The sequence below is a fragment of the Maylandia zebra genome, linkage group LG8 (genome assembly GCF_041146795.1).
Source record: "Maylandia zebra isolate NMK-2024a linkage group LG8, Mzebra_GT3a, whole genome shotgun sequence".
In the NCBI taxonomy this organism is placed as follows: Eukaryota; Metazoa; Chordata; class Actinopteri; order Cichliformes; family Cichlidae; genus Maylandia; species Maylandia zebra.
In genome coordinates, this window is record NC_135174.1 from 28,400,568 (window position 1) to 28,413,220 (window position 12,653).

Genomic DNA, 12,653 nt, shown 5'->3' on the forward strand with positions numbered 1-12,653 from the left:
TCCCCCACCGTTGCCTAATTGAGTCACTGATTGCATCTAGCCCTGTTCCCATTTGTGAAAGCGTGCTATCCTTTAACAGTATGTTGGCTGAAGTGGAGAAATATGCCTTAAAGGTCGACACAGTTCTCTAATATGTGTTGCAATGAATTAATCATCCAAAGGGTAATTGTTTCCTGGACCTTAAATTTGGCCATCTAAATTAACCTTAAATTGATTTAATGAGATGGATGTTATGCTACAGAGTGCTCAGCCCACGGCAATGAGAAGACACGGGATAGATTTTAATTTGATGAATAGGAACAAAATGAGAGCATAAAATATGCGGATACACCACGATAATTTGCTCACACGCATCCCAAGTGAGCTGGAGTTCTGGTGGAAGATAGTCAGGAATCATGAGGTCTTTGTGCTTACTATGGAATTAAACAATAATTAATATATTTCATGAATAACAGACACAGAAATATAAAAATCTACCTAAGAGCTGATGTATAGTGAAAGCGCTATAAATCAGTGCTTTAGAAAATAATGTCCTAATCTAATTGTAAAAAAGACAGAATGGGGGATGATGCTGCTCTGTTGGCCTCATCGGAACATTACCATGAGAAGACTGTGAGAAACCCGGGATCAGAATCTATGCTGGAGAACAGTTTGTGGCTCTGTCTGAGCTGAGGGAAGACTTCTTAACCGGTGAAGTTCAGTTATCTCAAGGTCTTACACGGGAGTGATGAAAAGATGGAGCGTGAGCTGAACCGGTGCGGCATCAGCGGTGATGTAAATGTACCAGAGAATCCAAGCGAAGACAGAGCTGAGCCAGAAGGCAAAGCTTCTTTTAATATGTGCTATATAAATAAATTTTGATTTGATTTTGATCTACCAGTCGATTTACAGTTAAACCCTCACATATGAAGCTGCATCTTTGCCACTGGCTGTCCTCAGCCTTAAAGACAGACATCCAGAGGAGGCTTGAAGCTCCTGCTCTTTCACATCAGGAGGCGACAGCTGAGGTAGTTTGAACATCTGAATAGGATGTCTTTTTGGATCTCATCTCCATTTGCTGCCACCCCAAGCAGACTTTGTATGAGCAGAACAGTTTTAATGAGGTCATCTTTTATAAGGCTCATGATATTAATCCTGTTTTGTTGAACAATCCTGCTCCATGTTCTACCTGCGGTAAGACATACGTGAAAAGCCTGAGTAATGACGAGATTTTAAAGTAGATTTTAATGAATGCGGGTTTGGATGTACAGTCTGCTGATTTTAAATTAGCTGTACTGCAGGAAACGATAAGAAAAGCCAAAGGGCTGTTTTTCCTCATGCTTCCAGCAGGTTTTGTGTCTGAGCACAGACCTGAGTGAGTACAATCCCTGCCTAACGCTGCATTTGAATGGCAGAGACCTTATATGGACAAAGGGGAACCGGAACTGCAGGAGCCTCCTATTTTTTTGCTCACAACCATGCCCATATTTAGTATACGGAAGAAGGATAATGTCATTTTCATCGATACTGACATCACCGGCGAACCATGTTTGGGCTGCGGCTCGCGCGCCGAGCTCCTCTCTCCTCCTGCTTTGAAGCAGCTCCAGTCGCTGCGTTTCACTTAATCTATTTTTAGAAATGTGTGCAGAGTCGGCGTGTTCTCCCAGGGCTGCCTGAGCTCCCACATCAAAGCGGGGGCGTTCGCAGACACAGAGCGTAGTGAAAGCGGAGAGGATGAGTGGGATGACACTCCACTCTGCAGTCATGGAGTATCTCGTCTCTCCTCACAGGGAGTCATGCAGCAGAGCAGTTGTTCAAACTCTGACAGCATCGCGTAAATTAAGAACAAGTGAATGAAGCACAGCGGTGCATCATTTCCTCTTCCTGTCACAGTTTCTCATGTGTTGTTTAGCATGTATGACACCACACGGTCCATCTCTGTCCCCGTGTGGAGATGTGTGTCAGTTTATTTTAAGGCTGCAGGAGTGGATAATAATCATGTAATGCTTTCTTGCTTTTTAGTCAGTTTGATTATGGCCTGCTCTGGCATGTGAGGGTGTTTGCTTGTACAATAAGTCTATTTATGAGTATGTGTTTGTGTGTCGGCAGCTCAAGTCTACTATTAAACTGTTCCCATGTCTCCACAGCTGCTTCTTAAGTGACACACAAAGCTGCCAGAGTGTTTAGTTTAAAAACACCGTGGTGAGCATCTCTGTGTTAGAACTTCTTTTGCAGTTTGACACATTCATAAACCTCTGCTGTTAATAACTGGTGCTGAAAATGGGTTGAAAAGCAGATTGAGGCTTTATTATGAAACATGCATTAGTCCTTATTACATTTTTTTTGTAACGCTATTCACGGGTAAAGGCTGGATTAGTTCAGCGACTCACGCTCAAATAGTAGAGGCGGTCTCCCACTGATCGCAGCTTCAGCTTCTCACTGAGACATCGAAGCTTCACTCAGCATATTGAACCCACGATCACTTCTGATGCATCCATCAGTGTGTGAACATCCATATACTCCATATATAATGCTGTATGTGAAGGATAAACGCCTTGTATGAATGAATGAACATGTTTTTTGGTGTAAAATGCTCAAAGTGGCCAGTAAGGAGAAGAAATCCACAACACTATTTTACCGCTGGTGTCACCAGAAATCCTTAAGTCAACCTTTTTTGCTGTATGCTTATATTTCAAGGCTTACATTTTGCTTTTTTTACGAGTCATTGTTTGGTGATAGTGCCAGAAACAGAACAGCAAACCCATGTAGAAGTCCTCAGAGCTTGAAAAAAACCACAGCTGGACTTCTTCAGGTTTTTAAGCTGTTCCGCCTCTCATCTAAGAGGCTTCTTAAGCTCTGAAGAGGTAAAACATCTTTTCAGGATCTACAGGTTACCATGAAATGGATAACTGGGAATATACACAGACAGAAGTTTCAGTTAGGAACTAGTTCCTTCGCCACACTGAAGCTAGGCTGTCCACACGGTCCTACAGCAACTTATGGTACTGGTCGAAGGTTGCTGCCACCTGGGGTAAGGTGCAGGGTGCCTTTTAAATCAAACCACTAAATTTCACCAAATAAGTAACTTTCAATGCCTTAATCTAACCAAGTGGTTTTTATGGTTGACTTACCTGTGACTTAGCCCACCTCCACCCTTTCAGCCTCCTCAAGTGGACTCTGCAGACCAACTTAGGACAGGCAACCAGTATTGACCAGGTGCCACTGCTATAAAATGCCTTGTGCTTAATGATTAGGCACAAACGCCATCTGACAAAGTGGATTTCACCATTTACAATTACAGGACAAGAAAAACTATCACAGACTCAAACTGCAAACGTCAGCCTCAAAGATTCATTCACGATTTCATTAAAACATCAGATCTTCCACAAACAGGACACTTATTGTAACTTAAAGCTGTTCAATAATGTCTAATATGATCAACTTTCGCGCCATCTTTTATTTAAGAGGAACGGCAGTGATCCATTTAGCCTGGATAAGATCAGAGCTGCTAATGTGTGAGCTAATTCATCAACAGTCCAGTGCTTTTTCCATCCCACATTAAATTTTTCTCTTTGACCATCAAGGTCAATTTCTCAGCCCGACTTCACTCCCCTCCTCATTTCACCCTGTCACATGCAACTCTCCATCCTCTGCTCATGTGCTAATGCCATTAGCTGCTGTTCATCTTAATGCGCTGTGATTAATTACATTGTTTCAGAGAGTACAGTCGGAGGTGGCGGAGCCTTTTGCCAGATTTCACTTTGAGAGTTGAAGCAGTCTGTAGTTCGGCCCTGTTACTTCAGCTCCACGGCGCCAACACATTTTCTCCTCAACAAAACCCAATTAAAGGAACAATTACAAGTTGGACGATTTTACAAATCTGCCTTCATTCCTCATTAATTATGAAGTTTGTGGTAAAGGCCTGGATGAGTGATTATCCCCAGCAAACACGCACACACAGTTTTGCTTATCTGGGATTCTGTGCTCGTGGCTCCGGTCACAGCTACAGACATGTGCCAGCTGAGGAAATTTAGTTCAGTCACACACACAAAACCAAACGCACAACCCTTGTTATCTGTTAATTAATAAGCTGGCAGGCTTGGGAGTTTTTCCACATTATGCAGCAACAATGGTGCTCAGTGTTTCCTCTGGCTTCTTCTGGAGCAAAACCGGCAAAACTGGCAAAAGGAGGCTGTTTACTTTATAACGTATCATTGAATTGGTCTAATGAGAAAAATTGGATAATTATCTCTCATCGCCTGCTCATGTATTTTTAATAATTCAGTATCTCCAGAAAACGTTCATATTTGTCTACTTCTATTGCAGAAAAGAAAATCCCACTGAGACACTGTCATCTATGGATTAACTGGGAGAACTTTGATATAAATTGCACACTTCATACCGAGTGACTGCAGAATCATCCACAAACTACATTTTTCTTCTGTTTTCATCAGGTAATTCAGTGAAGCCGTGAGGCTTAACACCAGTAATGGAATATGCTAAAGAATCCACAAAAGCAATAACCGCCGTCAGAAGGGCTCCCCCTCCGCTCTGCACAGACCACAGCCGCTCTGAGCGCTGCTGATATGCAGAGACGGCATCAATCCATTTTGCTCAGCCTAGTCTGTCATTTCACTGGAGGCGGAGGGAAGTTCTGCTGAGTTGTTAAAGGGCTGCTGAGTCATGGTTAGGCTGCTAGAAAAAGAAACTGAAAAAGAAACACAAACATGCAGACAAAAAGACTACAGAAGCACAGTCGTGGAGGACAGAGAGCATGAAAGGCAAACAGAAGAGCAACCAAGCTGATGGAAATGGGGATGCAGAGATGGATGATGGGATGTCCTGTTAAGGAGTTTGCACACAAAGTCAAAAATTTGCATTTTTTAAAAAGAATCATCTCTAATGTATGAAAAGCGTTCATGTGTAGTGCATATTTGCATATATACACAATAAGTGACTCCTACAAACAGTTGCAAAACACTGTGACGGACATTTTGGGAGAAATATTTACTCATGATGAAAATAGTCTTGGTGTGCAAAGGCCTTTCCTCCTACTTTTAAGTGGCTTTAATGATTTATATTTAAAGTTAGTCACCGGCTTGGATGTTTAAACATTCAACCCTAAAACAGTGTGATATGAAAATGATTCAAACTACATAAAAAAATCATGGAGGCGAAACCGAATAGATAAAGAAAAGAGCTTTTCATATTGGAGCTCTACCCGGTATTTGCTCAAAGAGAGAAAGGGAGGAAAAGCGAAAAGATGTAGCTCCAGAAGAAATGCGAGGAAGCCCCCAAAAAAGGTCCTCACATGAATAATGGATGCAGCTTTTATATCCTCCTCAGTCACCTCAGATATGTCTGTGTCACACTCCTCTAACCATCTCTCCATCCTTTCTTCCTCCTCTTTTCTGCTGATTCAGGACACGCCTGCTATCTTACATCCCATCAAGGTGAAGGAAAGAAGAAGCCTCCACAATCCCGGACTAACAAAGACTCTGCACACGCCCCGGCATGTGACCTGGTCTACAATTATAACAGTGCTGTCCTGCTTCATACAACAGCTATCAGCTAGTTCTCATCAACACCAGTTATCACTATAGCTGCGTCTATACCAAACAGAACCAGAGCTGATCCAACCGAAACCAGACGACACGCTGCGTGAGAGCAAAGGGAGCTGGGAAATTTTTATCCTGACAACTTGCTGGAAGCGCCATTCAAAACAGGAAGATTTTTCATTAGCACTGTAAATATATTGAGGGCTTATTATGAATAGAAAGCAAATCCACCTCGCCATGTGCGCTCTTGTGAATACCAAATGCCAAACAAATTTGTAAATTTATTACTCGCTCACAGCGGTGCAATAAAAAAGTGACTGGAAAGCCTTTATCTTTCCGGAATGTGAGGAAACAAGGGATTAACCAAATGGGCAAGCTGTGACAATCATGCAGAATTAATTCTTCTCGAACCAGAATGTGTTTCACTGTATGAATTGGAGGTGATAATGTATCAAATAAGCTCTGAAGTGCAGGAAAAGACAGGCTAACGCTCATCTTTAAGATTTACACAACGTTCTGAAGCACTTAAGTGCTAGAAAAACATCTGTGAGTGTGTGTTTGGGTGTGTGTGTCCAATTTCAGGTTGGTCATCAGCTGCTTCTGCCCTACAGCACGATCCCATCCACCATCTGCTTGTGTAACCCCCCTGTACCCCATCAAGGGTGCTACTGCCACTACAAGGACTCACCAACATCCTTAGAGCCTTGACTTTCGCTGGCCATCTCGCCCATCCGCACCAGAGCGTCGAAGTAGCCCTTTGCAGCATATGTGACACCTGGAAACATGGAAGCATTGGGCATCAGATCAAGGGTGCGGAGTTGAAATGATGTCTTCTTCAGCTCTGCAACCATCCCCTACAACCCTCCCCTCCCCCAGAGAGGTAAGGTTGGGAGATCGACAGGCGGAAATGGAGACCAGGCGGGAAAAGAAAAAGCTCTATGGAGGCAACTACAGGAAACAGAAATCTCAAGACTGCCAGGTTAAAAAGCAAAGCACAACCTTTCACCACAAACTACTTTGGAAAAATCTATTTTAAAGGATTAGTTTATCCAAATTACAGGAAAATTAAAAAAACAAACATGTTATTTGTTCATCTTCCCTGTTCTAATCAGTTTTAAAGGATTTCTTTTTTGGTCAGATTCTGGGTCAACAGAGAAAATGTAATATGTTTTTTGTTTTCTTGCAAAGTGAATACCATCCAGCTAACAGTTTTCCTATATTCAGCAGAATCACTCAGTAAATTTCCAAATTTGAAATGTGGGCATTTTGAAACCAACAGACTCTCTTCTTCTTAATTGACTTTTTTATTTCCTATTTACCTCGTTTATTATTACTTTCCTTATTTATAATTTACCAGGAGAAACATTTTTAATGCTTAAAAAAAGTAATTTTGTTGTAAGTTGCACAAAGGTTCTTTTTCAGGTCATAAAGGGAAAAAAAAGGTTTCTCTATTCTGGGCTATATATTGACAATGAGTTTGTTTCTTAGTTTCCTCCCATCATACAGTAATCTTATGTCTAAAATGTGAAAACAATGCAGTTTTCAAGTAGACATCACATTGAAGTAAACCGACAACCCACTGATCTAAATTTTAGGTTTATACGTTTTTAATCATCATCATCTGATACGTTCTCTGATTGGAGTAGGCAGCACTCAGAAAATAGAGGAAATAGAGTCATGTGACGGAGCACACACAGAGCGTGACGGAGAGAGCAGGAACTGAGGGGAGGGGAAAGAGCTCGGGTTTTTGGTATGGAGAGATCACAGAATCATTTTATGTCTGCTACTTTTGTTTATTTGATCTTTTTTCTGGATACAGTTCCAAAATTAAATCATCCATCAGTTACCCTGACCTGTCATCAGTTATAGATCTGCATCACATTAAGTCGAAATATCAACTCCCATTTAAACTGGTCTAGTTTATCAGAGTCTGGTGATATTTAGTCTCTGGCTGCACAACATTGTAGTGATGAAGACTTTGAAGATCTGTCCCTTGGTTATTCACTCAGCCAGGGTCACATGAGTTAGTCTAGGCTCAGTGAGAAAAGCCTCTCGGCTCCAGGAACCATCGTGAGAAGGATCTTATTCCATTCTTTGAAACTGATGATGACTTTGTCTGTTGTGTTGATGTTGAAACTTTTATTTTATTTTATCGTTTATTTGTGGGTTGTGAGTGTGATACAGATGAGTGGAGGAGGAAAACTCAGCCTGAAATCAGTCGTACTGCATAAAGGCACTTTGCATCCATCCCAAAAGGTAATTCTGTATATTTAAAAAATAATAATTATGAAACTATAACAGCCTCTTTGGAGAAGTGGAAATACAATGAGAAGAAATGAAACATGAAAAATATAAAATATGAATATTTGTATTGTTTTTTTGTTTTGTTTTTTTATTCAGTGCCATGTAATACGAATAACGTGAGGGCATTTTAAACATTGTTTACCCTTATGGATCCAAAACCTGTTTGAATCTGCTCAATAATGCTGTAACGAACTACAAATGGAATAAAGAAAGCTAATGGCACTTGTAACTTATATGCAGCTGCTTGAGATTAATCTTAAAACCGATTTCCTCATTGTCTTGATAAAGGTATGAGGCACCAAACTTCAGGGCGATTATCAGTGTGTGAAGTTATGATTTTATGTGACGTGTCGCCCTCGCTTGTCCAAGACAAATTTCTCCCAAGGGAGACAATAAGGACTAATCTAATCTAATCTCATCTAATTTAATCTAGACCAGCAGAGTAATGTTTCTTCTCTAGTTTAATAAACTAGCTGATTGAGTTAAATTTCTTTTGGTGGTTTAAAACTCCAAGTTTGTCCTTCATATACAGGTTATAAATGTTTTAGTCTAATCAAATTAGTTATGAACCTGGACCCTCAGATTTTGGACTAAATTAAACACAGATGCTGTAGAGGTTCTGAAATATAAGCAAAAACACCAAGTAGGTGAACAATATGTTTGCTTTTTTGAATATGTGCCACTTGGTGCACTTGAAATTTACATTATGACAGACAATAAAAATGATTTGCATGGCATAAGCAGAAAAAATAAGTATTCTCGTAATTTGGATGAAATAAAGCTTTAAAATCCTAATGGCACCTCACATCTTTACAGCCCCATACATAATAATATGCTGACAAACCCTTTCACAGCAGTGATGTGTAAGCACTCTACAATTCAAATACTGTCGACCATTATTCTCTGCGGTGTATCGCCACAGAAGCCGGGGACACGAGCCGAGACACGGCGGTGACTCAGGGCTTAGAAATGAGGGCAAGACAGCCTCAGGCAGCGGTGACGGTGAATTAAAGCAGGTCAGGGGTCAGCTACACGGGGAGTGAAAGTCATGATGACAGAGGACACATGCCTAGTCAGGATATACATATGGATGAGCGCTGAGTTTATTACAGGGCCGTCATGTTGATGAGTGTGTTTTGAACTGCCAGAGAAGGTTCATGCAGAATCCCACAGAGAGAGCAGGAAAATGACAAGTATTCATATCCCCGCATGGAAAACAATGAAAATCTATTCACATCTAGAAGTCCGCGGAGACACTGAGCTATGCAAGTTATTGTTCTGTAAATTAAGACAGCGTCTGGCTTCTCAGTCTGCACAAGCACTTAACAATTTCATTTCTCCAGTAAGACGATTTTGTGAGGACTCTTTTATGAAAACCAGGAATAAAAAGCCACAAAAGTCTTTACACAGCAGTGCAACCCTCCTCCGTAAGCTATGACAGTGACAGGCCAAGACCCTTTTCCGGCTTCTCTGAAGCCTGGCTTGAGTTAAGCTTAGGTAGGATATGAGTGGATGCGAAAGCAAGGGGATGGAGGTAAGGCTAAGATGGCTGGGTGAGCAAGGCTAATTTAATCGATGTGCAGAGAAATCTCAGCCGGGAGGAGAGCAGGTCCAGGTGAAGCCGGATTAGCTCCAGGGAATGCTTTGCTTGTCTGTCAGCTGGAAAGTGACAGAGAGGCACAGAAGCAGGAGAAAAAATAAAGAAGAAGAGAAGAAGAAGAAGAAGAAGAAGAAGAAGAAGAAGAAGAAGAAGAAGAAGAAGAAGGCAGAGGACGAGGAAAAGGAGGACCTGCCTGTAAAGAGGATTAGAACAGTGATATAAAGCCAATACAGAGCAGAGCAGATGAAACATAAACAAGGTTTAAATCAGCTGAGGTTGGTGACACGTGACTCATGTTAATGTCATCAATTTCAAAATCAAGCTTTCCACAACCTCAATCAAGCCTCCTCTCACATTCCTCCACAGAAAGCAGACAAATCTGATTCAGCTCAAAACCCGAACGTCTCGTTTATAAATGGGCTAAATTTGGAAAAAGACAGCTCCTGATTACAGCTTCAAATATTCTCCTGTTTTATGGTAACTGAACCAAACAAGCAGATTAAAGATAAACTAAAGTTACTAGTTTTTAATTAACTGCTTTTGAAGAAAAGGTTGGCCATTACTAAATCACAGAGCCATCAGTAGACACATCTTTGTACTCTTGTAAGCTTAAAGGTTCCACTGAGACCAACGATTTTTCAGTGATGTCACCAAACAAGACAGAAATCTCAGTCTCAGCTGAACAGCCCAGTTTTGACATCTTCCTTTTATTTGATTTCACATGTGTTCTCCTCTTTCTCCACAAGCACAGCATGTTCCAGCCGCACAGCTCCCACGTTTCTGCTGCAGCCCTGCACCACGCTGCAATTAAGATTTTAATAAAGAGAGAGTTTGGCTGAGCGCTACATCCCAAACCACACTGTGCTCATCGAGCCCAGAAAGCAGGCTCCTTCCTGCATCATTCTGGTCCTCTCAGTCCGCTGAGATGTCAAGCTGCCGCCCCACTTCTAGTACGAGGAGGGGCTGCACTGGCATTTTTCCTATGACAATAGATGCTTGCTGGGTGCCCAGCCCCACTCTAAACTCTGCCTCTGTGCCGCTGCTTGGCATTGATGAAGTGTAATCCCCACTCAGAGAGTCGCAGGGCTATTTTTAGCCTTATCTATCAGACTAGAGTGAGGCCTTCTTTATTGTTCTTGCAGGCTGCCGAGTCTTCCCTGCATTTCCTCTCCGAGCACACAAAGGAGAGCCCGGTTCGAAACCGCACGCAGCATACCAAGCAAGTCTGCACCATCACTGAATATATGATACGACCCCGATAACCTCCTCTTCCTCCTCCTCATCCTCCTCCCTCCACAGAGTGACATCTAAGAGCAGAGCTGGAAGGTTTTCTTATCAATAAATGAGCTCAACATGGTTGGAGGCGTGTGTTATCTAAATACATATACTGTACAAGGCATCAGTACAAGCATTATCGGCCTGACCCAGAGGCATGAAATCACGTTATCCATGCTGACTGCGTAGCTTTAGTTAATCAGAGTTTGTGAAGTTAAAGAATAAGCCACTGGACATTCTCCAGGATTCCAATAACTGCTGAGAATTTTGGAATTTCTGTTTTTGTGAACATTTGTCTCGCAGTCTTTTCCTTCTACCTTCTCCTTTTTTCAAAACATTTTTTTATCCTGTCTTGTCCTGAATACCGGCTCTGCTCGTTCTCATTTCTTGGGCCTCATGGGGTAGGGGTACCGTTATTCTCACGACTCTCCCTGTTCCACTTTGCATTGGCTAATGCTCCACTTAGCTCCCTCTGGATATTTCCTGTGTTTTGTCTTTGACCTTGACTGAGTGTATACCTCAGTTTCCCACACCTCCCTACTCTTTGCCCCCCACGCACACACAATCACACCAATTCAAACCTCAAAAAGCAATGACAAAGGATAAAAAGGTAGAGACAGACGTTAATGAGAATGATGAGAGGAACTGCTGGTGGACAGAAAGGAGGAAGAGATCACAGCGGAACAATCACAGGACATCACAGCACAATACCGAACGTGTGAATAAGATCTAGGCACAAACTAGTGTGTGTAGTTTAAAAGCTTCTGATGGGGATTGTAAGCTTGGCATCAACAATGCTCTTAACGTGAATATCTGAGCCATCGTCACCCTAAAGCTAACCAGTCTCCAGGTAAATCAAGACGATACAGAAGCAGCGCCAAGTGTCGGGTGAGCTGGCCCTCTGCCTGGACGACTGGAGGAACGAGAGAACGACGAAGACAGACGGTAAACAAGAAATGGTTGGTGTACTCACTGGTGAGCGCCTTCTCATAGCTTTTTGCCATGGCTATGAAGTTCCGTAAGCACGGGTTAAACTGCTCCATGATGGACTGGAAAAGGAGAGAGAAAAAAGAGAAGGTATGCTTGGTTAGAAGCAGGAAAGATACGATACAAACACCGACATGAGCTACAGTGACAGAGCTCTGCTCTTTACTGGGGCATGAGCACACACACACACACACACACACACACACACACACACACACACACACACAGTCGTAGACAGAGTCAACTGAGCCAACCATGAGGAAAAGGAGAGCAGAGGATTCATTTCAAGACTCCGAGCCTGACGATGAGGATGGTTGGATGAAATAGAGGGAAAGAGTCACTGAGGGAGGGCTTATATTTGTATGTTTGTGTGGTGCTTTGTCCCCTCAGCTCCCCTGCTGTATGAATTAAAAATAAAATCTGGTTTTGGCCGCTGAATCCTTCAGCTCAGCAGCAGACCTGGACCCAGTGCCATTTCCCTCTGTCTCCCTAACACTTGAACTCTGGCACACTGCTCCTGCTAATTGCTTTTGTGGCCAAAAATAACACAAAATTTGCCTTTTCACCGGCGGTCATCGAGTCTCAGAGGTCAGTACCAGAAATTCAGACAAATGAAATCAAGACGATCATCGTTGGACCCAAAAAGCCCCACTCATACATAGCGGAAGTGAACTTAAACAAGCTTATACCATCTACAGCTTGCAGGACATCAATAATACTTTTTCAAATAAAATATTTATTAAAACTACAAAGAAAGTTTGCTAAAATAAAATAAATACAAACAAATGATTCCTTATGGTGTCTTATACACCCAGCAACATTTTTTTCCACTTAAATATTTACTCACTAACTTTCAGTTTAACCTGTTAAAATCTACGGTGTCAACTCTCCTAGGGTTCGGGTTGGGTTTTATTTAGCCACATACCAAATAGGAAAACTTTCACAAGCTA

The 12,653-nt window shown here is 42.0% G+C and overlaps 1 protein-coding gene across 8 annotated transcripts in view; it reads right to left on the minus strand.

Annotated features, from left to right (window-relative positions):
- The window catches only part of baiap2b (BAR/IMD domain containing adaptor protein 2b), a 75,882-nt gene that overhangs the window by 38,593 nt on the left and 24,636 nt on the right, over positions 1-12,653 (minus strand). For 7 of the 8 annotated variants that reach the window (XR_013099935.1, XR_013099934.1, XM_076887752.1 and 4 more), the window contains exons 3-4: positions 11,690-11,765; positions 6,226-6,312 (exon numbers count right to left, since the gene is read on the minus strand). Coding sequence is in view for 6 of the 8 variants with exons in the window: in XM_076887752.1 (XP_076743867.1) it covers positions 6,226-6,312; positions 11,690-11,765 (163 nt within the window). In the remaining 2 variants the exon portion in view is untranslated. The remainder of the gene's footprint in view (positions 1-6,225; positions 6,313-11,689; positions 11,766-12,653) is intronic. The other variant, XM_076887753.1, reaches the window with a different exon arrangement.